The 27,981-nt window shown below is 41.3% G+C and overlaps 1 protein-coding gene across 1 annotated transcript in view; it reads left to right on the top strand.

The window, feature by feature from the left end:
- Window positions 1-25,134, top strand: part of Lrmda (leucine rich melanocyte differentiation associated) — a 996,458-nt gene extending 971,324 nt beyond the window's left edge. The window contains exon 7 of the mRNA XM_071611142.1: window positions 23,214-25,134. Coding sequence (XP_071467243.1) covers window positions 23,214-23,293 — 80 coding nt within the window. The 3' untranslated portion in view covers window positions 23,294-25,134. The remainder of the gene's footprint in view (window positions 1-23,213) is intronic.
- The last annotated feature ends 2,847 nt before the right edge of the window (window positions 25,135-27,981 follow it).

The raw sequence follows: 27,981 nt of genomic DNA, 5'->3' as shown, positions 1-27,981 counted from the left end.
ACAGTTTTACCTTAAGTGAGTTGATCATGCCCCGCCAACTTCATCTGCTATGCCCAGTTACAAACTGGACTTCTTGTCCTCTGGATATATAACGAGAAACAATATCTTTGCCTAAACTTGTGAACACCTCTTCCTCCTTGGGGATAACTTTGTCTAAATCTTTATCATGCAAAACCCAGGTTTATGTCACCATGATTGCCATAGTTGCTGATTTTGTCATTTTTCCACATATTGACTTCCGAGAACTCCTGCTGACATCCAGGAGCCTCCAGATTCATTGCTTTACATAATTAATGAAGCTCTTTAGAAATGAGGATCCCTTGTTTTCCCTGTTCTGTAAAGGTACCTACTGACTTCCATTTTAAAAATAGATGCTATCTCACTGATTGGCTTATTACTCTTTCATACTCAAATATAGCTATAATGGCTCTGTGGCATTGTCAGTTACTTAAGTATTCATGAGTATTTAGAAAAAGCCCGGATAGCTTAGAATTATTCTAAAAGGACTAAATATGTCATCAAAACATTGGGCTCTAACAGTATGTTTATAAATGCATATTTTCAATTTAAGAAAAAAATAATTTTAGGTACATATGTGTGTGTGTGTGTGTGTGTGTGTGTGTGTGTTGTTTGTTTTTAGTTTTGGTATAAGCAATTGAACCAGGGGCACTTAACCACTGAGCCACATCCCAAGCTCTTATTTATTTATTTATTCAGAGACAGAGTCTCACTAAGTTGCTTAGGGCCTCACTAAGTTGCTGAGCCTGGCTTTGAACTTAGGATCCTCCTGCCTCAGCCTCCTGAGCTGCTGGGATTATAGGCATGCACCACCATGCCCAGCAAAACACAAATTCTTCATATATATTTGCTGTTCACTCTATGCTGGGCTCAGTGCCAGGCCCCAGAGGGACTGCTGTAGACAATGAGACTTCCTGCTCTCATGGAGCTTGGAATCTAGCAGGCTGTTGGTTCATTCGTTGACCTCTGAGCATACGTGCTGAATTGCATGCCAGGCACTGTGAGAGCTGCCAATGCTTTGCTCTACAGGTATAATATTGTACCTGGCACATGGATGGCCCACAAGAAACATTTAACTGTAAAATTACCCTTCATGTTCTCTTTACATACTTTATATTCAGGAAGAATGTGGAAGGGAAAAAATGCTTTAATCAGCAGCAGCAGAGATAGCTTTTTTCTTGCTACAAATCATATTTTCTTTCTCTCTCTCTCTTTTTTTTTTTTTTTTTGTGGTGCTGGGGATTGAACCCAAGGCTTTGTGCATGTGAGGCAAGCACTCTACCAACTGAGCTATGTCCCAGCCCCTTCTTCCTCTTTTGAGAGTGTCAGACTAGCCTTAACATCACAGTCTTCGTGTAGTTAGATATGATTACACGTAGGTATTTTAGCCTAAGAAATGTCAGTGGAAGGAATGTGAGTCACTCCACAGCTCAGAGTTTCGAGGAAGGGCTGTGCCTCTTCCTTACTCTTTCCACTTTCACTGGCCTGATGCATATGTGTGGACTTGATGGGCAATGGCAGAGCCACAAAAATCACACATGGAGGAAGCTACCTGCATTGGACTTTCGAATAAGGAAGGTGCAAACTTCTATTGTCTTAGGTACTAAAATCATGGGGCTTATTTGTTATTGTTAAGGTTTGTTAGCCACTTGTCTAAACCTTAATTCAGTCACAGAACAGCTCTAAAGATTATTATAATTATATAAATTATTTATTATAAAGATTATGACCAGTTGTCAAGGTGTATATCCAAATATGCTATCATTTGGCAATGACACATATTATCTAGCAGTTGAGGTTCCTTATAGCCACCCATGACGGGTACAAGGCAAAATTATTATTGTCATTATAGACATGAAAATTGAGATTTACACAAGTCATATGACCTGCCCAAATTCATAAGCCTGGACTACAAAGGGTTAGTACTACATTAAAGCATTCTACTGCTTCTTGGTTCTATCCTCTTGTTCAGTTTGACCACCACTGGAATATTTATATATAACATTATTATAGATCTCTGACAAATTTGCTTATTGCCTGTCCTCTACTACCTAGGGGTTATGTTCATGAGCCCTCATCCCCTGCTGTATCCTCATCTACTAGGACACTGCCTGGCATATTAGGACCTCAGTAAATAGCTGTGTGATGTTAAGAAGGCATGCAGCAATGGCTAGAAAACACCTTAGGCAGGCATCTTGTAGTGTAAATGAAACATGGGCCTATTTCTTCCTTTCAAGAAAAAAGGAAGGGAAGGAAGCAGGAAGGAAGCAAGGATGAAAGGAAATAAAGAAGGAAGATATACACATGTGAGGTGTGGAGGTATATAAAAAAGAAAGCATAGGGTGATTGTATCCGTGTGCGGAAGGACTGATAGTTTTTATTTTACCTATTTTTTTTTATGGAACAACTGATTGGTGTTTGAGGAAGACACAGTGGCCTGAAAGAATATCAATCATATCTAGGTTGAAATGCTTAAGTGGGTCACTTGATGACTCAGGAGAGGAGAAGGCAAAGAAAATTGACATAGATTTGACAACCATTCCTTGGGTCATTGCTCTTTGATGACGAGTATCATGCACCAAGAAAAACATGCTTTTTCATTCAAAATTATTGTGAAAACTTTCAAACCTACAGAGAAGTCAAAGACTAGTACATTGAACATATATGTACATTCTTTTCCTAAATTCACTGTTAGTATCTTCCTACATTTTCTCTTCATGTTTGAGTCTGCATGTGTATACACATTTAAATGAGATATTTAAATTGCAGATGCCATCACACTTCATTTAAATACCTCAGCAAAGGCTGATTTATGGCTCATTGTAGAGTGCTTTGATAGCACATGTAAGGCACTGGGTTTGATCCTCAGCACCACATAAAAATAAATAAATAAAATAAATGTATTGTGTCCCCATCTACAACTAAAAATATTTCCAAAAGTTAAAAATAAAATAGTTCAGCAAGCATCTACTAGGAATAAGAATAGGTTCCTACAGAACCACCCCATTATCACACCTACAAAAATGAACACACTCATTGAAAAGTCATACCTAATATTTAGTCCACAGTAAAAATTTCCTCTAACTCTCAAATGATGGTCTTATTTTACTCTGGTGTCCAGTCAAGGTTTACACTGCATTTGACTATTGAGACTTTCAAGTTTAGGGGCCCCAGCCCGGTGGCTTAGGGATCATTAGGGATCTTGTCAGAAATGAAAATGCCAAGGCCATAAAACGAGGAACTTTTGGGGCAGACCCAGCAGTGTGTGCTGTAACAATCCATTCAGTGCTTCAGATGAAACCCACAACCATTGATCCAGAGCACACCTCTTGCCTTTTCTGCTCTTCATGCCAGTTAGTTTTTTTCCCCCCAAAGCCCAGGTCATTTTCATTGTAGAATGTCCGACATTCTGGATTTTTCTGATTGCTGCCTCATGGTTTGATTCAGGTTTCACACTTTGGCAAGCATAGAGGATGTCGGGTATGTTTTATTACATCGTGCTCAGAGGCACAGGATAGTTAATCATGCCTTCCTTAGCAATGCTGAGATTGATCATTTGGTTAATGTGATTACCACCATCATATGGATCCACTCTCAAGGTATATGTTCCTTTTTATAATTAATAATTAACCTGAAGAGTGACACTCTAACACTGTGTGAATATTCTCTTCTCCAATAAATTTTCCCCCAATAGTTCTAATATCCATTCATAATTACTGAATTACTACATTGGAATATGATAGTTTTTCTAATTTTGTCATTTCTTCTGTAATAATTATCTGTCACTCTTTAAACAAGAGCTCTCTCTCTTCCTTTGCATTTATTTGTGTTTTAAGAATCATTATGGATTCATGGGGTTTTTTTTTCATTTCCTGTGTCAAATAATTACTATCATCATTCTTTTCAATGTTTAAATTATTGCCAAATTCGGCCCGAGTAACTCTTCATTTCTGCATTTTCCTCATTTTCTGGCATGAGAAGATGTTCTAGGCTCACTTTGTACATTTGCTGTGCCACAATTTGAATCTGAAGTTTTTTCAAGGAGTCCTGGTTATTTTTTTTTAGTAGAGAATATCTTTCAGAAACCATCAGGATGCTAGGAGTCCTACAAATATATGTGCATATACTCATTCATATATGCATATTTCAAAATTATAATCTCTTAAAGATCCATCCAATGCGCCCCCACCTCCTCCTTCAGTTTTCTAGGGCCTCAATGATAAAAGTCTACAGACCAAATGACTTAAAGCCACACACATAGTGTCTTACTGTGGTGGTCAGAAGTCTGACATGGGTCTTCATTGAGATAACATCAAGATCTTGATAGGACTGGACTCCTTCCTGGAGACTGAGTGGAAAACCTGTTTTCTTACCTTTTGCGGCTTCTTGAAGCTACATATATCCTTTGGCTCTTGGTGTCTACCCTGCCCCTTCAAAGCCAGTGAGGTTGACTCTCTCTGACGATTATTCCAGGGCCATGTCTCTCTCTTTGACCACAGTCCCTTTTAAGGACTCGTGTGATTAGACTCAGAACTCTCAGATAGTCCAGGGTGATGTCCCTACCCAAAGGTTTGTTCTATTATCCTGTCTGCAGAGTCCCTTTTGCCATATTGGGTAATCTGTTCCCAGGTCCCGGGGACTAGAGTATGCCCATCTTGAGGCTCATTAGTCTGTCACTTACATCTTCTCTCCTTCTCACTTCCCTCACAATGAAAATTCTGACTTTTCAGAACTTCCATATATTTACAACTTTTCTATCCTGCAATATATAAAAACAACTTGAGAGTGACAATGACCATAATACTAATAACAATGAACCTACTCATAGTTTTCAATATTTCTTTGCAGTTCTTTTGGCCCTCAGGCTATATCTCAGGTGTGAAGTTGAAGGACGGTGCTCCAAACTTAATATCTTTATGTGGTTTCATCATCAATTAGGTTGATTTTTTTATGTTGTATTCAGTTTGGGGGTTTGCTTTTTTCCACTTATTGGTTTATTTTTGAATATGTAATTATGACCATAAAGAGAAATATTCAGAGAAGTCTTGGCCCTGTCTTCCACCCCAAACTACTATGAAGATATTCCTAGTCTATGAAGTACTTTTATTTTTTTAAAGTATGGATTTGTGTCTCTGTGTGCATGTTTATCTTATTTTTACTTCTTTCTTAGTCCAAAGTAGCTGAGTTTTTCTACTTTTTTTACTCCTTGAAAATATATATATATATACACACACACACACACACACACACACACACACACACACACACACATAGACAGACCTAGACATGGATTATACCTATATACAACACACACACACACACAGTATATCCTAGGTGTCACCATATCAGGTAGCCATGGAAATCTTGAAAGGATTAAGTATTAAATGTGGTTTGTACACCTTCTGTTTAACTTGCTATGAGAAAAATGCTTTTGTAATTTAATACAACCCCAAAGAGAAGTACATTGAGGGAAAATGTCTTCTTGGGGTGCCTTCTGCCCACCCCTTACTCCCTAAGACACAGCTAATCCTTTCTTCTATTTCACAGCCTAGTTTTTATATAAGGTACGATGGCCATTCTTTTTGCAGTCATTTTGTTTGGTAAGCCAGCTTCCTTTCTGGCCTGTTGTCTCCTCATAGTGCAGTCTCTTTTTTCTCCTTTCTTTATTTTTCTCTTCTTGGGGGTCATTGATTTTGTCTGGCACATGGTTTCCCCACTTAGCTGTTTTGCTTAACATTGCATTAGAGATGTATTCAGCTGGTCCATTTAATCATAATATCTGTTTTACAAAAGGAAAAACATCCACACATGTTGGGGAACTAGGAGCTTCTTGGAAGAGTGTGGGAGGGCAGGTGGGGCAATCAACCGTGATGTTCTGATCTGCAGTTAAACTCCACAGATAAGAAGGACTCTGAGCATCGTGGATGCTCTAGAAGGAAAGAAGGACGAACCACAGAAAGGAAAGGAGAGACATACAGAGAGAGGGGCCATGTCATTCTGTCAACTCTGTGAGCCAAGCACAGCACAGACAACCTGCTAGGGGCCAGCAGGGGTGATGCTCATTAGAACAGAAAAAGGCCTCCAGGAGTATTTTCTCTAGGTGTAAAGAAAGCGAGGCCCAGAGAGCTGGAACAAGTGGCACAGGACAGTCACTGACAACACAGGAGCAAGTCTCCGGACTTTTGACTTCACCTCACTCCCCCAGTTGATTTGATTTTTCTTGCAGATCCAAAAGGGCCCTTCTGAAATCCAGCAGGTGCTTCCACTGCCCCCAGGGCAGGCAGAGGGCTGAGCTTCTCTCCTCCATCCTCTTCCAAGTTGAGTTTCTAATGTCAAGACTGAAATGTATGCCTAGGTCTTGACCTCCCTCAGTCAAGTTAGCAGAATTTGTAGAGGTGCGTCGTCCAGCCTCTGAGCATTGTTTACATTTAAAATCAGTAACAAAGAGGGAGCCAGCGAGAGGCACAGACTAAGTACCACCCATATGAAGAGGTTTATCCTCAGCTGTGTTTCTATTGGAATCCTGAGAAATGTGGAAAGGACAGAACAACGTGAAAACAGATTAAAAATTATGTCAGATACTGAAATGCAGCAAAGCTACTGCATCTCTGACAGGTAATCAGGAATCGGGTGACTTTGAGTTCAGATTGGGCAAAATGATATCAACATATTCACACATCGTACACACAAAACACAACACTCACAAGATGTGTGATACACACAAGTATAACCCAATTTGTAGGAAGACACACAAAGCACACAGACAACCTCACACACAGGCATCCATTTGCCCACTTGCAATACACGCATGCATGCACACACGCACACACACTCACATGCACACACCCCTGAAGTAGTTGTTGAGTGTTACTATAAAGATGTAACTCCCATCTGCCAACTAATCCTACACTTTTATTTTGATGAAAAGATAGCAGAAGAGGGTAAAAATCTCTTCATCAGAAAATTCAGTGGAAACAAAAAAAATTCCCAAGACATTGTCATGTATTACTGGTTATTTTTGGTGGTTAAGAGAATTATTTGGAAACAAAGAAGCCTTTCACAAAGCCTCTAAAATACAAAAGATTTAATAACATTTACATCTGTGTATCAGCCATGTCTGTAATGCAAGTCATGAATAACACATAAACCAGAGCACGGAAAGAACAGAAGTGCTCACACATCATTTAAAATCCAACCCACCCCATCGTCAGTGGAATCAAATACACAGCAGGAGCAGTTCCAGTTGATACACACACAATATAGTCATTGGAAATGAAAACATATTAATTATGTTCCTTAAGGTTAGGGGATAAATGGCAAGATTCACCAAACCTGTCCAACTTCTCTGTTGAAAATCTTTGCCAAAAGACCTTCATGAGTTGCCTCTTTTCTTCAGAAATGGCACCCTGAGTGTCTGTGTGTTTTTGTCTTGTTTTACCATTTATTTAAATCTGCACTTTGGGCTCGGCCTTGCCTCCATGCTGTGCTGAAGATGGAGGAAAGTTGGCTTGCAAGGCTGCGTCCTTGTTATAAGTAACTTAAAAAAAATAATAAAGAATTCATTGTCAAGCGATGATATTTAAAACAACAATACCTGCAAGGCTCCCAGGACCATATGTGGAAATTCACAGAGCTGTGAGGTTAGCCAGGCGGTACCTGAACCTAGAGCCCACAGCATTTGACTGAGAGAGAAATGCTTTCTTAGTCTGATTTAGATAATTACCTGAGTTGCAAATTTGGAATACTACCTCCCTAGATCAGTTCCTTTGGCTTCTGTGCTTCACCAAGAATCTCGTAGGTTTTCATTTGCTAGTGAGAACCTCAAACTCTGCTGCAGGATGGTCTCTGGTGCCGTGATGGACAAGCTGAGAGATGGGGAGGGGTGCTGATGTTTGGGTGGGCATTTGCTTTTGATGTTTGTTAATATTTATTCTTTAAGTCGGTGTGGTTTTTTTGTTTCCAGGAGTTAGGAGGACATTCAAACAATGGTAATCTAGGATCAGCACTTTGAGTTTGCTGGCTTTCTTTGGGTGTTTGCTTGTTTGTTTAACTTCCTCTTCTGCTCCTGGCTTCTGCTTCTCCACCTTCCCCCGCAGACATCTGATCATGGCATAGAGGTGCCCCACACAGCGTCTAAAAGGAGCATTGTGTCACAGGACCCCTTCTCTTCTTCTTCCCCTTCTCTCCGCATCTCATTCCAGTGTGAAATTTCAAGCACTTCCTGTCCTCACTGCAGCAAAAGGTTAATAGTCGTCCCTTTTTATGTACTATAAATGCTCAATTCCTAAGCATAGTGTTTCAGGGCAAGTTGAGTGTAATTGCTAAATAATATAGTCATTCTCATTTTAAATGAGTAATACTTCGGTTGTTCCTGATGCATGTGCGCGTGTGCGTGTGTCTGTGGTTCAGGCGGGTCTGAGTGAGGAGTCCTCCACTGGGGCCAGGGTGCGGGGTGGTGGTGGCACAGCCATCCCCCAGAGTTTGCACGTTTACGCATTTGGGTTTTAAATGTTGCGTTGCATCCTGGGCCTTTTAGGCGCTGCAGATTATGTATAATAGATGACCTGCATTTACAGAGATGTGTGCTATACAGATGTAAATGTTATTATAGCTTTTATATTTTATGTTCTTGTTGAAAGATCATTTTGTCTTTGAATAATATGGCTGTTCAATTTTTTGGAGGGAAGGGGGTTATCTTTAAAAGAGAATATGAAATGGATATTGCACATCATATATTTCTTAAAAGTAATTTGGAATTTTAGGGTCTGGGATTGGGGCTGACTGATACACTGCCGTGATGAGATATAACCCCTGGAAAATAACAGCACCAGCACATGCCTGCATCTGTCTAACCTCATAATTCACTTTCACATTGGATTATGGATGTCTGCGTTCAGTGAGTCTATCTTCCCTTTAGGTATTATTTCAGCCCTTTGAGATAATAAGGAAAGTTTAATTGCGTTGTTAATTGATTTTTTGCACAACATTATTACCTTGATTGATTGCAGAGTTGATGAAAATGTTAGACACAGGCAGCGTGGAGTATCAGCCGGGCAAGGAGTGGGAGCCTTGTGGAGAATAGATAACCTTGATGTTAAGAGCTATATCCTTCAGATATGTCTTCCCTTGACATATTGATGGCCCTTGAAAAGGGAAAAGCTGATTGTATGCAGAATGCAATCATTAAACCCACTTCAGCTCACTGTTGATTAATTTGTTTTTTCCTGAAGGATCTAGTTATAGGGAAGGCCTCGCTTGTACCAACCGCAGCCATTTTCTATGTCCCAGACTGTGCTTAACCCTCTAGGTGAAGAGAAATAATGGGGCTGGCCTGGCTGAGATGGAAGGCTGTTTTAGGGTGTGGAGAATGTGTACCTGCTGCTCACAAGGCATCCTCACCTCCAGGAACACTGTTTCATCTATTATAAAGCTTCTTTTTCTCCAAGTATCAGTTCTTTAAAATGCCAATGCCAAGAGAACCTTTGTTGAGATCTGGGGTGGATCACACGCTAACTTCCTGATGGAAGGTTTACTTACCGGGGCTCCATTGGTATCTGGAGAAGACAAGGTGTTTGGGAGTTTTCATTATATCTAAAACTTTGGTTTTGTATCCAAAATGATTGTTTTTATGTGTAAAACCTCGCAGAAGCTGGCTCCCACAATTGAAGAATTGAGTGGTTGTTGGTATGTATTTGCGTACAAGGGTATGTTAGTCTGCTTTCTGTCACTGTGACGAAATACCTGAGGAAAATCAACTTATGTTGGCTGTCACTTTGGGAGTTTTCATTCCATGGTCAATGGCTCTGTTTCTTTTGGACCTGAGGCAAAGTGGTACACCATGGTAGGAGCATGTGGCAACAGTGAACTATTTGTCTCCTGGCCAGAGGCAAAAAGGAAAACCAGGAAAGGGCCAGGGTTTCTGTGGCCCCTTCTAGCGCATGTCCCCGCAAACCAGCTTCCTTCAATTAGGCTCAACCTAAATGTTCCATTACCTCTCATTAGTGCCACAGGCTGTGGGCCAACCCTTCACTCCCAGGCCTCTGAGGGACGTTTAAGACTCAACTCTAGCAAGGGGACTGATAAGAAGGTTTTCTGGAGACAGTTCATTTTCAGTTACAGTTCATTTTCAGTTGTTCTCCTTGGTACCACGCAACTCGTAAAAGCTTATTGAAAGCAAAGCTGCCATTATTACTGAGATGTCCAGGATCATCATCGTGGTAGCAAAAATCAGGCTGGTTGATCAGTTGGCTTATGGATTGATGGATAGGATCTCTCCTGCCTTGTTCCCCTCCCTTCAACCCATCTCACTTCATCCAACTCTGGACAGAAACTTAAGAAGGCTGGCCTTGTGGAAAAAGGAGTTGGTTTGCCAACCACAGATGAATGGAAGCTCACACACGTGCAATAATTCTAGAAAGCCTCCATCCTTCTGGAGAGAATGGGGGGGGGGGTTCCTCTCCTCTCCCGTTTTGATGCTTAGTACTCACAGAGCATTCTTATTTTGCCCTCTTCTTCCTTAGTGGCTGTGCCCACCATGCAGTTAAGCCACTTTTTAGTTGTACAGCCTTGTTAGAGACCTACCAAAAGTTACATCATCTTCCTGGAGTCCTGAGCCCCCTAACAAGAGGCTTCAGGACCCAAGAGAAATAGATCCCAAGTTCCCTAGCACCATGGAACACCCTTAGAACACCCTGTAGCATTCACTCTGTTCCAAGGCACAGTTTCTCTGCTCTGCCCCACCCCCTCCATTATGAGCCTTTCTTCTCCTGAACTAACCACTGGCGCTCAGGGAGTCTAATATCCACAGAGTCTTGGCCCTCAATTACGGTAATGGCTTATAATGAGATTTTGGGCAAGTAGCAGGTAGCAGGTTATTACTTCCTGCTCAGCGTGGGCAATGTCTATGCTGTTAATCTGTGTGGCTGAATGTGGCTCAGAGCTGGGCATCAAACTGTCAGAGCCAGATGTATTCTATTAGGTACGAGGCCCGCACTGGCCTATGGGCAATTTTCTACCCCCCTCCCCACCAAGTGGAGGCATGTTAACTCCCCACAGGGTGAATCCCACAAATTCAAGCCAGCCAAAGAAAGGGGTAATATCCCAAACCATCCAAGTGGTATGTTCCAGATACCACTGATAACACCTGGTACCACCCACAGTTAGCAGTGTCTCTCTGACTGGGACTACTTCATTGATAGGCAAAAATATAACCCTCAATATTTCTGGGGAGACTCTGGTGCCTTCATTAAGTTTTAATGAGCTTGACCCTATTATAATGTTTTTCTACTGTTTATCTTGGGGGGGGGGAATTGTACAGAAAGTTCATATTGCCTTTATAAATGTCTTTGTTCTGCCATCTTATTTAACCTACAGTTTCTTGCATTTATGTGTGTATAATATATGCATACATACATTTTTTCCCAGAACAGGTTAAAGATAGATCATTGAAGGCCAGGAAGTAATGAAAATATTTTAGGGGTTTGGTAGTGAAAATTATAATACCCAAAAACTATGTTGTGTTTTCTGCAACAATAGACTTTGGGATCTTTTTTTTTTTTTTTTTTTTTTTGTAATACAAACTTCTTTCAGTTAGATCATATATCACCAGGTTCATTTTGTTTTCCTTTCAGAGAAAGCAATTTTGAGTGTCCTGGAATTAGGAAAAATTATGGTAATATTAGTACAGGAAAAGTTTGTTTGGATTCTAATGAAGGGCAGATGCAGGCTGGACCAGTGTGCCCAAGAAAGAAGCCCTTTCCCTCGTCCTTGCAGGGCTTGAATCATGACAAACCCAGTTGTTACTGGGTCTGCTTAATTTTATTTGAGAGGTTCTCTTTTGCAGCTTGAAAAATTAAAAAAAAAGGGGGGGTGGAGAAAGCAACTTGTCTTTATTTTCATTGATTCTCTTGAGAAATTTCAGCCTGCAGAACCAGACAGCACTGTGCATGTTTTCCCCCTTTTGATGTGAGCTCTCTAATAGGAACAGATCTGAAACCCAAAAGTGAATTTCTGCTTGAGAGCAAAGCCAAAATTCCCATTCAAACTCTGCAGGAGGACCCCCACTGCTCAGATTTGTTCACATAAGAGTTTGTCAGTTTAGAGGGAGGCTAAAGACTTTCTGGGAAATTTTTTCTGCAAGATTTTTTTCCCCATATACTTCATAAATCATGGTTTGCTGGTTCAGTTCTGTTCTACTTACCCCCCAAAACTCTTTTTTTATGTTAATGTTATCTACACATCACTTAAGTTAAAACTTTTTTTTTGCTTTCTTTTTAAAGAGCTGAGCAACCTTTTATTATTGTCCATATTTTATATTTTAGGTACCATTTGTTTTCTGACTGCTCTGGGGTGGGGGAGCGAGGGGTAAAACCTCCATCTATCAAGACTTAACACAATAGGATCCTCAATTAAGCAGCTATTTTAATCTCGGAATTTGAATAGCCTTAATTTTATAAGAATGAAAACTAATGTGAAGGGATTCATGTTTGACAAAGGAAAAAGAGGTTGCCCTAGAACATTTTCTTAGTGGTAGTTCCCCCCTACCCCAGCGTCAAGAACTTGTAAAAAAAAAAAATACACATCTTCTAGGTAATTCTGACAGAAAACCCATCCTGGGGCCAACTGGTACAGTTCTTTTACCTGTAAATGTTAGGGATGTATGGTAAATAATGGAGTTCAAGAAGTAGTATCTGGTCAGCTTTTCATTTCCTCTGTACACCCCCCCCCCCAAATAAACAAAACACCAACATACTGGTAACTATGATTCAGGTTCCATGATTGGGAAGGGGGCGCAAAAGGCTGTTGTCTCCACCCTTTTGAAGTTCATATAAGCAGAAGATCCTAGGGCCCTGAGAAATGATCAATCCACAGTCTTCCAGCTAAAGGTCTTAACTGTCTCATCCTCAGTGTGTATACCCAGTAAGACAATGAAATTGACTGACTTTAGATCAAACCTCAAAAAAAAAAGGTTTCTAGTTAACCATGAATTAATGAGATAATTTAAGTAATTAACTACATCCCAGTTTCCCCAAGTGGCGAGTCCATCAGAGATCATGTGACTACTATGTTGGGGGAATATACGGGAAGAAAGCCTGAGAGCTCCATGATCACTCCAAACACTCACACCTGGACTCAGCTCTGGGTTCCCCTGCCCAGAAAAATCCACTAACTCCAGTTTTTGTCCCCTTTCCCTGATTGAATAAAGTCATTTATTTACATCCTATGAAGTTCTCTTTTAGGATGCCACACATTTTTCACTGTTTTAAATAATAAGTTTAAAATCTTCGGGAGCCACAGAGATCCTTTTTCTCTTAAAGGGAGTTGGTCATTTGTTGTTCCAGGCATGAAACTAGTCACTTGATCCATGAACCAGAGAATGCTAGGGGGACTAAAGGAAGCTCAAACTGTAGGTCACGTTATGTTTATGAGGATCTTCTATCTTTTCTGACAAAGCTGGACCAGGTATACTGAGAGCAAAGAAAATGTTTGGGTGGGTTTTAAACAGGGAGGTATCTGTGATTTGTGTGTATTGATTGAAATTTTATTTTCCTTTCTTGATTATCAAATGATGGCAACCCCAGGCATATGACTTTTTCCTTTTCAGACTCCCGTGGTAAAAATGACCTTTTTTTTTTCCCCCTAAGAAATGGAAAGAAATTTTCTTTACTAGTTGGCCTACTTTTTTGAATTTATGTAGGTGATATGCAAAAATTCCCAACCCTTGAGCTTGGAAGATTAATTAGGGCTATTGATGGTAAAGAAAATCAGCCCCCCCTAAAATTGAAGAAAAAGGAATCCAAAAGTGTGTATTGTGGGAAGGTATCTGGTAGTCTCATTCTCAGAAAGCCTTCAGCCCAGATTGAGTAAACATGACACCACTGATAGTTACAGAACCTAAAATTGGTGCCCCAAAGCAGAGGGTGGCTTTAATGGCCCTCCCTGAATAGTTGCCATCCTGTAAGGAAAGCGACTGTTTTTTTCCTAAATTCATGCTGCCCTCTAGTGGCACTGCTTTTGACTTCAGATGAAGTGGCAAAGATGAATGTGATAATGGTGGAAATAGTTGACGGATGGATTTTTTTTTTTCCTCTCGTCTGTCTGAAAGGTTTCAAGTTCCTCAGTTAAAAAAATTGAAAAAGAAATGTGAAGTCATCCCACTTGACCACTGTCCATTTTGAATGACAGCCTGGTTTATGGCACATCCATCACTGGGCCGCACTGCACGGTACTTCATGAATCTTAACTGATTTGCATCCCATCTCAGCATGCACTTTGGAATCCAGCCCATCTCAAATCCATTAAGCCCTACTCAGAATACAGACATGGGGGAGAGGGTACTCACTCCAAACTGGCTTTGCAGTTTACTTTTCTTCATGAGAAAGTAGTAAGAATGAGCCTAAGTCATGTTGGTGATCTTTGAAGTTCTCAGGAGACCTCTAGTTCCTGTAAACATAATTGAACAAATAAATAATACACTTGTAAAATAAACTGTAAAACCAAAATTTCTATTCCTGTCCTAAAGGCAGTGTTTTATAATTGAGAGAGATTTCTGCACTAGGAAGGTAGAGTCATATGGGTACCTGGTGTTATCAATTTAAGGAAGCTATTGGAGCCCCATTTTCCTCCTCTGTAAATGCAGGGCTTTGTTAAAATGAAGATATTTAAATACCATCCCAGCTTGAGAATTTTCCAATACAGTTAAAGAAATACTTTCAAAGGAAAATTTAGCACTCTGTGCATCTGCTTACTAGGAAATATAGCACGTAATATCCTTATAGCACAGTGTAAGTAAATCACTGTTTAGGATGTCAAGAGTAGAGGGCTTTTCTGGGTCCATTTTTTTTTTTAACCTGGGGCAAAAAATGTAACCTGAGAATAAAAAGCAAAACTTAAATGGCTAAGGTTTACCAATTTGTTTTTGAGGGGAGGGGAAGAGTTTTCAGAGCAAGGAAATATTTACATATTTGTTTGATCTCATATTTATATGTCCTTATTTGATTGAAATACAACATGTCCAGCATTTAGAGGTCAATCGTATTAGTGACATTGGAAACAGGGATCCGGTGAGCCCACCTGGGTCTGAGGTTCTTTTCTCAGTTTCTGCTTACCTCTAACTACCTCCTTTATATATATACACAAAAAGGAAATTAAGAAACATTGACATCTGAGCCAAAGCATGTTGACTGTGTCCTTTCCAGGATTCACATAATGGAAACAGCTGCTGCCTGATAACTTAATCTTCAGCCTGATGTTTCTCTGATACAGAGCAACTTGCATGGCCTGGTCAAGTCTGGGTAGGACCATGGCATCTGTGACCTGGCCATGGGACCAGGGGCTCAAGGTGGGACAGAGAGACCTAATTACTGAAGATCCACTCAATTTTGTATGGATTCCTTGGACTTGGATCAGCATTTCCATTTTCCATGAACAGATTACATGAGGAGAGATTTACTCTGCACCTTTTTATCTTTTCCTTCCTTTCTCACCTACTTTTCTTCTTCTGAAATGACAAGGCTGTTTTCAGCTGTCCTGGGAACCCAGAGTGTATTTTTCACAGGCTCTGATTGTCACACGTCAGCTTGTCTGCCCACTCTTGCCACCATTCAACCAGCATCTCCAGTCTGGGAGGTGAGAGTTTTTGCTCTGCCTGCCCATCACCTTCAGGACAGAGCTGGCCAAGGTCCTTTCTCTGCTGCCTGGTCACCTTTTCCCTCCTTTTCTTCCTTTGATGAGACCCTGTGTAATCTGCTCTCTAAGGACAGCTCAGCCTCCTGTCAGGTCTCACTGGAGGGCCTCTGCATGGGCACCAGTGCCGCCTTCTCAATAGGATCAGTTTTGTGGCTTTTTTTGGGGGGGGGGTCAGTTTTCTTTCAGGAAATAGATGCATTTGAATCCTTGAAAAAGGTGACCTATAATATGGGGGATTTCACTTTTGTTAGTTTGGGGAGTGATTTTTTTTCTTTTTTTTCGCCTGGTGCTGATAGAAAGTAACCAGCATCATAGTTCCTGCCATGCTCCCCAAATCCTCACCTTTCTGCTAAGAAATGAATAAAAACTACCCTTTAATTTATGAGGCACATCGCTGGTACAAGTAATCAGCCTGAAGGAAAACTGACAGCAACTAAATCCGAACATAATACAATTTATTATGAATAAAAACAGTGATTCAAGATTTATATCTTAGTATATGGAAACCCACACAAATTCATGCAGGGGAATTAGCCTTGGGAGAAATAATGAAAACAAAATAAAACAGAAATGAACTCAAACTACACACAATAAAATGTGTTGACTAAACTTTGACAGAAGACTGCAGCCTTCCCGTCACAATTTTACTCGAGGAAATGGGACGCTAAAAAATGACGCAAAAAGAGACTGAAAAGATATGGGTAAAAGTCAGTATTTGGCAAAAAAAAAAAAAAAAAAAAAAAAAAAAAAATTTAAAAAGATTTTAAAGTTGTAGATGGACACAATACCTTTATTTTATTTATTTATTTTTTATTTTTATGTGGTGCCGGGGATCGAACCCAGTGCCTCACACTGCAAGGCAAGTGCTCTACCACTGAGCCACAACCCTGGCCCCGGAATTTAACTTTAAATGAAAAAAGTTACATGGAAGAGAATTGATCCTACTGAAAATAGAAATTAAAATGTTAAAAATAGACATGATTTAAGTTTGCATTTAAAAATTAAGGAGTTAAATGGACAAAATGGAGTTTTCTGTAAATAATTAATGCTCTCTCAAAGAAAGATGATCAGTCTAGTTTGCATGCTTATATTTATAAACCCAAAAGGAAAGCATCCCTGGGTCAAAGGTATCCATAGAATTGCAGGAAAACCCCTCATGCCTCTTGTGGAGAAGCCAGAATCATGGCTGCAGTATGACTGTGGTACTGAGCAAGGGCAGAGTATGATACCCTTGGCCCCATTCATGCTGCAGATAGCAAGAACCTTAAGAGATATTTTTAGAGCTACCAAGCATTATGGCAACTGTGGCACCCCCTTTCCACGAAAGATACAGATGTTAAACCTACATGACCCTTACCTGAAGTCACGCTTGGCCACTTGGGGCAGGAAATAGCATTGCTTTGCTTTCTCTACCATCCCCTGGGTCAGGAGGACCACCCACTTCATCTCTAACCTGAGCTGCTCAGCTGGATATACAGGTGGAGGACCAATATACTTGGTCTATAGTTAGGGCTTTGTCCTCCTTTCACAAAAACTGCTTCCAAGCAACCCTTTCCCTCAAGAACAATAAAGTCTGTCTTCTTTTCATTTTGCATTAGTATTTAAGTAGCTTACACTGAAGGAGGACCTTGTGCTAGGGGCCTGTAATTCTGCAGGCTCCTCTAAATCCTGCACAGGATCCACTGCAGAGCTGATAACACACCGCACGCCTGACCTTGGGGTTTGCTCTGGTCCCTTCTCAAGATCATAAAACACGGGTGTTTATTCCCTTCCAGTTTCTAGTTTACTCACAGCCTGCAAGTTACAGTGGCAGAGGCATGTTCTTTCTGGGGAAATGTCCCTTCCCAGTGTGTGATATTAATAGCTCGTAAGGCAGATGATAACGGACAGCGTGCTTCTTTCTTTCCACCAGACTCTGCTGTTAGTTTGTTTTTGTGGGAGAAAATCATTCAGCACACAAATAACGCTAATATTTAGGAGTTGAGGCTACTGCCTTCTGCTACTCTGTTCCCTTCTTTAATAATAAGGCAAACACTTAAACATCTGAAGTCATATCAGAGGTTTAAAGTGTGAGTATTCAACAATGGAAATTCCTGGGTGGATTCTGTTTAAATTTTACCTAATCATCTTAATGGTATTGATTGATTGATTCAACAGAAACTTAGTGTGCACCTCCATTGTGACGAACACTGTTTTAGGCAGCGGGTGTTAGAATGGTGGAGGAAGAATATTGTGGGCATGACATGTTTATGGATAGTATCCATGGAAATGTTATTCTAGAGCCTTCTACAATGGACCAGAAGGGGAACACTGATGCCCTTTCCTTCTCTGTCACTAGACCCACCAACCTTTTCACAACACTGGTGTTACTTTCAGTAGGGGTCCTAGTTCCTTCATTCCCTCCTACAGATTAGAGAGCTCTCAGAAGAGCTCTCTGTCCCTGACCCATCACATACGGGGTCATCTAATTGTAAGCTCCTGGTGATCACAATCAAATCAAGATCTGTTTGTCATTATCACAACTATGCATACAAATGATAATGATAACGGCATTTAAAATGATGATTACCCAAACTAAAAGTAATGATAAAATTGATACTTAATTCCCCTAGTTAGCAAATATGAATTATTTGTCCAACTTCCACTCAGTCATCAAATGTCTTTATATTTGTATGTGCACATTCTTCACCACCCCCACCACTGAAATGTGGACAGAAGGTCACTGGCTCTGCCAGGTAAGCTTTCCTTCCATTGACCATGATGTTGTGAGACTTGGTCTGGTGACAGAGATAGCAGGATGTGGGACAACCCTTCAGCTGTATGTCAAACAGGTTGTCAGGAAGTTGGTGAAAACCTTTTTTCTTGGAGATTTTGAAGTCCTCCCGCGCCCCCCCCCCCCCCCCCCGCCCCCAGATGACTGGGCTATGATATGGTTCTGTGTATTTGATGGGTTTCAAGAACTCAGTCCAAATCAAATTGTGGATCCACAGACCATGGGATCTGCCTCCTTTATGGGGCAGTATTGCACCTACCGTCCTTGTGTCCCTAAGGGGAACATTTCAAAAAGCTAATCGTCTATTTCAGAACTAAAACAGACCTTCAAGAGTTTCTTTGTCCCCATTTTACATGTGGAGATACCAGTCCAGTGAGGGTATAGTGAGGGTATCCGAGGTGTGCCCAGTCAAAAGACCATGAAGAACAGGGCTGGATTGAAATACCACTTTTCCTCCACCACCTCTTAGGGTGGAAGTGTGAGGCTGTCCAGGTGGTTGGTGTGTCCTGGAGGCTGTGCCAGATTCAGATTCAGGGGTGGGTGCAAGAACTCTTCCCCGGACACTCAGGTTTCCCCCAGCCAAGTCTCTGGAATGGTCACAGCCTTGCATCCAAGAAAAGGGGCTCATTCCCACCCCCTTAGGCAGCCCCAAGGTCGTAACTCAACTCGCATAATTAGAACATCCGTTCCAGAGGGGGGGAACATTGAAAAGATAAAAGGCCTCTTTAAAACATATTCTTCCCAATACATTTTTTTCATAATTATAGCTTTAAGAGCTTATGGTGATGGGAAAGCTGGCTACTTAAGAAAAATTAGGAGTCTCATTTGGCAGGAGAGGATTCCCCCGGGGATGGCGCACTGTCATTTTTCAGGGCCCCTGAAAAGAAACCCTGCGCAGACATCTGCGTGTTGGCCTGATGCATGGCAGGCCCGCTCCACTTATTATGGCCAAAGCCAGATATTTTAATTAAAAACACTACATATGCTGTTAAATGTGTTGTTCCCCCTCCAGTTCTAAGATGTTATAGTTTGAGAAGATACAAACAAGTGAATCCATTGCAGATGTGCACAGAAACCGTGGCCTACTGGGTCACAACCAGCGGGTTCCCAAATTTCAGCCTCAGAACACCTCCCTGAGAAAATGCTCTTTGCAGGCAGACGGTTCCCTCTGTAATTTTCACAGCGTCTGGCAGTTGCCATGGTGGAGAAGGAGGGCTGGGGGGACAGCCAGAAGAGAGCAACCCATAAAGTCACCTCACTTAATTTATGAGCACAGCCTATTATTTCAGGGAAAAAAAAAAAAAACCTTCATGATAAATGAAAGTCCTGTGGCCACACATGGGACTGTGCTAGGCTGTTGTTTGCCTCCCCCTTGTTAATATTTTTTATTTATTTTTGAGTACAAAAGTTGCATTTTGGGGGTAATCACATCCCCACTGTGAGCTGGGGTAGGAAACTCAAGAGAGGCAACAGCTTGCATAATTTCAATCATGGTAGATGGCTCCAGTGCAAAAATTTCAACCAAATTTAACTGTCACTAGCTGGAGCACCTTTCTCCTCTGGTGAGCACCAGCAGCTGGGTTTCATTTTTGGCTGCCACGCCATCCCCGCCTTCCTGGAGCAGCCCAGGGACCGAGTGCCTTCTCTTGAAGGATTTTATTCAAGGTGACAGCTCCTCACACATTGGCCCTCTCTGATCACCTCAAGTAGCAGAGATATCAGTGAGAACAAGCGTGTGCCTCCTGCAAAGCCCAGATTTAGACTGACTCAGGTTATCCTTAGGCCCCGTGACCCCACTGCTCCAACAGACCAGGGCTGCCAGGAACTTCACAGCCACAGCAAGCTTTGGAATGATGTTTGGGGAGAAACATCATGTCTTCAGGAGCAGGCGGAGAAGACCCCAAGTGATAGGGAGTGATGTCAGCTTGTGTTAGAACGGCAGACAGTGTGAGAGTATCCCTGGCATTCTATGGCGCTGGTATCTCTGTCAGTATCTCTGTTTTCTGTCACCGCACACAATCCTGGGCCTGTCTCTCGTCCTGACAGTGTCTTTTCAGATCAGGTTATTGCCGGCACAGAGACTAACTCGGCTCCCCACCACACAGCCCCTTTGTTTGAAGTCTGCCCTTTTGTCATTAATGCACTTGATGTCTATTTAAATCTGACAGTGAGTGCGGTATCTGTTTTCCCGTCAAGAGATCATTGACAATATTAATACCTCATGTCCTTGCCTCATTTCCCAAGTGCTGACACCTAGCTGCAGTCTCCTGCATTCATCAAACAGCCCTCTCTCACCAAGATGTCTATAAACATTCTTGCTTCCAGGCCCAAAGAAACAGGGCAGGCCTTAAAAAGGACTTTCATCAATGCCAACCAGAAAGAAGTTCTGGGAATGTGTCTCAGAACACATTGTGGACCCCGTTCCAGGAGAACTGTTTCCATCTGTTGCATCTAGGCGAGATCCAGAGTGGAAGCTCTCCGTGGAGAGAGGGCAGAGAAAAGAAATCGCATCCCTGGCTGCACTGGAGTCTTTACTGGAGAGCATGCCCGTGGTGGGCAGCATGTGTGTGTCTGCCTTTCATGTTTTGCTCAAGATGAGGATGATGATCTTTATGTTATCTGACAGCCCTATCCATTTCTTTTTATTAAAATCCATGCTGTCTTGGTGCTGGAGAAAGAACTTCTCATCTTTAGGCCCCATCTTTCCATTGAGGGTTCATTTGAATCAGTCATGTTTAAGGCAATCTCCCAGGAATGGTCCCATTTATCTATAGCACTCCTACCCAGGCCTGTATGAGATGCCAGACTGGCCCAGCCCGGCTCACAGACCACTGAGATCCCCAACAATATTAGCACAACCCTTGGTGCTACATAATTCAGCACAATAAAGGAAAACAACTCAGTTCCAACCACTAAAAGAATATTTTAGGCCCCAAGAAGGGTCTCAAGTGAGAGTTCATCCCCAGCTCAGTATTTCTAGGTTCCAGACCAGTACTGAAGCAGACATTGGGGGTTGGAGGCTCAAGAGAGAAAGTATGGCCAAGTGGGAAGAGTGAGCCACAGTAAAGTTGCTCATGGGAACATGGCAGGACACAATGGCAGCCAGCATGAGACAATGCCAGTCTGTCCCTCTTCCAACTCAGAGATCCCCAGACCCCAGCAATTTACCCCAAGCCATCAAAACAGGGAGCATCTGCCCTGTCCTTAAGAGTCATTTTAATCCCTATTTAAGAACAAACTTTAAAGTTCTGTAGTAGAGAAGCATTTCTCACTTTCAAAAACATTTACTACTTAAAACTTCTAATGTGAAGAACCTGGCTAATTTCAAGTGCTAATTTCCCCTAAATTAACAAAGCATGGTGTTAGTTGAATTCACACTATCACATGGATGGAAATAAACTATGCTCTTCTAGGTAGCTATTTTCACAGGCAGATTTTGTGGCTCATGAATTAATGTTTTATGGGCTATTTTTTCTTAGCTATGTGCACTTTGGACACTCAAGATTTAAGTCCCATTAGAACTAAAAGAACCATGTGCAATTGAAGTTTTAGTTTATCTAAAACTGGAAGGAAAAAAGCAACAAGAAACAAAATGAAAGCTAAGTGGGGTGGCACTCACTTATAGTGCCAGCACACAGGACACTGAGGCTGGAGCATCACTTGAGTTCGTGATTTCAAGACCAGCCTGGGCAACATGGTGAGAGCCCATTTCAAAAAACAAAAAGCAAAATGAAGTTATAAATATTTGCTTGGAAATGCTGATTATTTTTCCTTAATAACCCTTTAAAGTTTTCACAATAACTATGGCAGGTGATTTCTTGCAGGTATTTAGAATTAATAGTGAGTTGGTTAAAAAATTTCACCCTATTCTAAGGGTATTCTTCATAGTTAAGTCTCCTGCAGTCTACTTGAATGAGAGGAAAGCTTTACATGAAGCCACAAACGACATACAGTAAAACTGAAGATGAAAACTGAATGCATTCTACCCTAGAATAGAGTTCCTGATGCCTGTGAGAAGGGGATGATGTCAAGAGGTCTTGTCGCTTTCTATGTGGTATTTTGTCAATACCACTTCTCGCTCCCTTATCATCTAGGATGTGCTTGAAGTACTTCAAAGAAATCACCTTCTGAGAAAATTGTTCTATCTCTTCTTCTTGGACCTGCTCTTTTTTTTTATTGTGGGGGTACTGGGGATTGAACTCAGGGACACTCAACCACTGAGACACATCCCCAGCCGTATTTTATATTTTATTTAGAGACAGGATCTCACTTAGTCGCTTAGCACCTCGCTTTTGCTGAAGCTGGCTTTGAACTTGTGATCCTCCTGCCTCAGCCTCCTGAGCTGCTGGGATTATAGGCAGGTGCCACCACACCTGGCTCCAGGTCCATCTTTAAACACTTAATTTTTCACTCTTTGGAAACCTAGGGAGGGAACATGGAGAGAAGAGAGTGTTGTGCTATGTATTTTAGGGAGTAATTTGCCAAATTAGCAAAGTCCCTAAAGTGTGGAAATCATGCAGAAAACATGCTTTTTCCCATAACCTATGCTTAGTAGTGACATTTTGTTTGAATGCCAACTCTGAGGACAAAAAGATAGTCTTTTCCTTCTGGGGCTTCTTCCATTTCTGCCACTGCTAGGAGCCGCAATTGTATTGCATGCCTGGGTTTCAGCACCTATGCCTCCCTGCCATCATAACTGCGCCACCTGTAATGATGTGTTTCTTTTTATTTACAGGAGTCCTGGGGAAGTGTCGCTATGTTTACTACGGGAAAAATTCAGAGGGCAACAGGTTTATCCGAGATGACCAGCTCTGAAGCCAAGTTCTGTATGCCTTAGCCTATTTCATGAAAATAAAAAGGGAAAGCAAAAATAAAGAAAGAGCTAAAGAGAAAACAATGGCCCACGTTGCATCTCTGCGGGAAGGCTGTGACTTCAGCTCTTGGTACCTTGTGCTGACTTTGCCAGGCCTGTCAAGATCATCCTTCTGCCTTAGACTGAGTGGTCACAGAGAGATTGACATGATTGCCCTTAAGCAGGTCTCATCCACCAGGGTGACAGACAGCAGCGGCGAAGCACCAGGGTTGACAGCATGAACACCATGATAGATTGCCTGGTCCCTCCACTGCTCACAGGGGAGCAGAGGTCACACCTGGGGCCTCCCTGAGCATGCTCAGTGACTGCCATCTAGTGAGAGAGACTGTCTTCAGCTTGCCTACTGAGTCAAGACCCCTCTGACATCACTGTGCTGTGGGTTTATTTTTAGTGGGATTGTCACAGTTAGGGGGAGGATGCTCTCCCTTTTCCCCCTTAAATCTTAGCCTTTATGTTCTGCATAGGTACAGGTCCCTCCTCCCTCACTGCTCCCCAACCTTTAGCATCATGCATTTCCATTTGCAGTTTTTTGGAGAACAGAGGGATAACTTCTCAGCCAGGTCATACATTGACAGCTAGATTCTGGTAGTTACAATCCCTACATCAAATAGCTTTTCCTAAACCTCGGACTACAAAAACATGGCCTTTATCTTACTTCATTCATTTTCAAATCTTCTCTCCTGAATAGGATGTAGGGTGAGGCATCCTTCCCAACACCCTTGGTTGCACCAGGGACTCTTTTTAACCACGCCCTTCTTCACTGTGCCTACGGCCCTCATTGTGCATGGGCTGGCTTGCTCCTTTGAGTGCCATTTAAAAGTAGTGAGGTGATGAAGGCATGTGATGGGTCAGGGGGTTGAAAATCAAAATGAAGACTGTAGAAAATACCCACCAGACCCGACAGCTTTTATAGACAGTGTAGACCTTTTGAATGTCATGTTTTTCTCTGGACCTCTCAGAATTTAGATGCATAGCTTTTGAGATGTTGCTACGTCTTTGTGCATCCTTGGCTATGTTCTAGCATTAATGTCACAAAGAAAATACCCATGATCACGCTACTCGGGTGACTAGCCTTTCTTTGAACTTCCTGGTTCACAAGTCAAATCACCCTCAAAAATGTGTGAAAGGCTGGTTTAACACTTATTTTTGCCTCTTGCATTTAGACAAGGTGTCCATGGTCCTAGGACAACAAAGTCTGGAGGAGAACCAAAGTTACAGATACCAAGTGGGTTACTAGAGAGTTGCTATTGTGAAAGTCTTTGGGGACTCAGAATCCCCCAGCTGCCCCAGAAGAACTTCCTTTCTCGACTCGACTCCGTTTACATAGCCTCTGGCCTACTGAGTCAACACAGCCCTGGAATGACATGTATTGAGGCTGGCAGGAGTCCCGCTTGTAGATTACACAACCTCCATTAATCAGCTGTTCAGACCAGTTAACATTAAAATCCTTGAGACCATTAATAATTAGAGATTATTGAATGTTTGCCTTCATCTCTCCAATCCATTAATAACCAGAGCTGAGTACCTTCTCTCTGTTTGATCTACAAAACAGCTTTGGGATAATGCTTTAAATTAGCTGCATTAGGTCCCACCCTGGTTCTTTGTTTAGAAGCATCAGCACGGGCTTCATCCATGGCATATTATGGGCAGCAGAGCTCTGTGCAAGGGCAGCTAGACTAGTCTGATGTCATATCCAATCTAGCGGCACATATATCCTTGTCTTTATAAAAGGCTTTAACCCTGCCTCAAACAATAAAAAAGCACTTGTGAACTGACCACAGAATTTTTCCATCTTTATTTTTCTTACTTGTTTACTTTTCTTAATGTCAGAACCATTTGTATCATGTGCAGGAATGTCTCCCTCCATGTGAGCTTTTGGAGGCAAAAAAAAAGAAATATTTTTGGAGTGAGTTATTGACCACATTGTTTCCCTCTCTTTGGGTTGTTTATTTTCTTCCAGAATGGTGTAATAACTTTAATTAAGATTAGCTTTAATTATAATTTACATAAAGGCCATCACTGTGGTATATTCATCTTATTGATAGAATTATAGTTGAGTTTTGTTTCTCGTAAGCAGGGATAATGATAATGAATTAGTGTTGGGTTGTTTACAATTCCACTGTTTGTTAAGCAAGATCTGCTGTGCTCGACTTTGGTCTGCATCAGGAAGGGGAGGAAGCCGTGTTGCATGTTTATCTTAAATCTGAAGGAATTTCCCAAACCTTGTTTTTCAAAGTAGAAAATTAAGGTAATAAATTCAATCAAAGCTCAGACATATTTCATACCCACTCTGCACTTTTTTTTTCTTTCTTCCTTTTACCCTATTCCACTGGGCTTGTTCTTTGGGGATCATGGTGCCTGACAGCTCCATCTTCCTTCCCCCGGGACACTGGTCTGAGTGGAGAGACCCCCACAATCACAGTCATTCTGGGGTTTTCTGTTGCCTCAGCAATGTCATGGTGGGTATCTCTCCTAAGTAACAGAATTTTATAGAACAATTTGTTCCATGGGGAATAATGTTTTAGATTGTGGGGGAATCCTATTAAAAGTACAACTATTGCAATCATTTGCTTTTACTTTTACCAGCCTTGCTCATAAACCCTCCATCTGTTTGTTGCTTTAAATAGAAGCACATTATAAGAGATTATCACTCGATCAGGCTGCATGTCTGAGTGTTGTGTGTTTTCACATATTCATGTATACTAAGGAATAAAAGAAAGCAAACTACAGAGTGGATGAAAGGGTGTGTGTGTGTGTGTGTGTGTTTCTGGCACAGATGGATCTTGCACATTTCCAAGGGAAAATTTCTTTCTTGTTCTTTCTAAGAAATAACCTGGCTGTCTTTCTCTTCTTTGTTAATATGCAGATCAAAAACAATCCACGGGGCTCTTTTCATCAAAACAATAGCAGTTTCAGAACTTGGTACTCACAAGGGCAACCTAAGTCAGATCTGCCTCACTGCCTAAAGCCCAAGCATGGCACCACAGGGCCCACTGAGACTCTTCTGTGTGGCCCATCCATTGCAGCTTATCCAACGTGACCTTTCACCACCTGCTGCTTTCATTTTTTTCCCCAGCATAAGACACATTCACTGTAGAAGGGTGTTACCATGACTTAATTCTAGCCTCTCTAACTTGTTCAGACACCATGCTATAACCTCCTCGAGGAAATGCAAATTAGACCAGAGGAGTACAAAGCATGCTGGTCATTTGCTTGTGTGACAACAGGACCATCATCCGTGTGGTGCAGTAATGTGTTACTTCTGATATATCAGCCACCACTTATAGGATTTGCAGAATATTGTTTCAAGTGGGATATTTATTATTATTATTTCTGCAGATTTATCTGAAATTTCTCAGCATTGGCAACACCCATTTGGGTAGTTATAATCTAAATATCAATATTATTTGCTGGTGGGGTAGGTAATAAATTATACTATTTGCATATATTAACATATAAGCATGTGCTAAAATTCTTCTGAAGCAGCACAGAACAAGGGGAACAAACAACCTGGGACAAGGGAGTTTTGATTAAGAAAGAGAGTGAGGAGTCCAAGCATGGAGTGTATGGTGGAGATTTGTTAGAGTAGAGATGATATAGATGGCAATGACTGAGATTGTGCCAAGAGGGAGCATGGAGAAGAACCCAAATATAGAATCTAGTGGGTAGGGATAAGTGGGGAGCTGGGGAAATGATAAAAAAGAAAGAAAAAAAAGACATTGTTCTTCTAATTAAAAAGGGCTGCTGATGTTCAGCACTGAAGTGAGGTTTAGGGATATTTTTCTTCTCAAAATGGAGTCATCTCTGATATAAATGAGTGCTGCTACATATTACGTTTTACAGCTTTCCCTGCCCTTGACAGTGAAATAGTGTGGGAAAAATATATCCCAGATTCTGTGGGAATATATGATCATGTATGTGATGGCTGCATACGGACAATTTTTACTACAGTTGTGCCTAATGGTTCACAAACACCAGCATCCTAAGGGAAGACCCTCAGTGGTGGGACTGGCTAAAGGATAAGATGACTTATTCCAGGGGTAAGATCAAAGAGAAAGAAGAATCTCCTTCCTGCTCATGCCACATTTTCACAAATTAAGTTCAGAGATAGATCAGCACCTTGACAAGGTGACACCAAAACAAAGATATTTAACGACAGGCATAAAGGACTCTGTGTGAAACTGGAAGACTTCACCAGACAGCAAATGATAACTCCTTGGGGGTGTGGATAACATCTGAGTTCAAGGGGATAACCTGAGTTAGCATGCAGACTATTCTAGAGATTATGTTCTCTTCATACCAATTATTGCACATTGACTTTTCCTTCTTCATATTGGAATAACTCTCTCAACCTTCAAAATAGGAATGAATTTGGAAGGTCTTAGGGATAATTTTCCTCTAGATACAAACTTTCCAATTTGTGATGATAGGAGAAAGCCCTTAATGGTGGGCTTAACCACAAATGTTAGACAATTTTAGTCATGACCATCAAAGTAGATAAAGAATTAATATGTGTTATTTATTCAGTTACATTGTATCTTAGTTTATAATAATAATAAATATCCCACTTGAAACAACATATACCAAGGTACAGTGTGGTGATTTAGTTTTATGTTATTACTCTTTAACT

The sequence above is a fragment of the Marmota flaviventris genome, chromosome 4 (assembly GCF_047511675.1).
Source record: "Marmota flaviventris isolate mMarFla1 chromosome 4, mMarFla1.hap1, whole genome shotgun sequence".
NCBI lineage: Eukaryota > Metazoa > Chordata > Mammalia > Rodentia > Sciuridae > Marmota > Marmota flaviventris.
The sequence above is the reverse complement of the archived record's forward strand: the minus strand, read 5'-3'. Positions and strand labels throughout refer to the sequence as shown.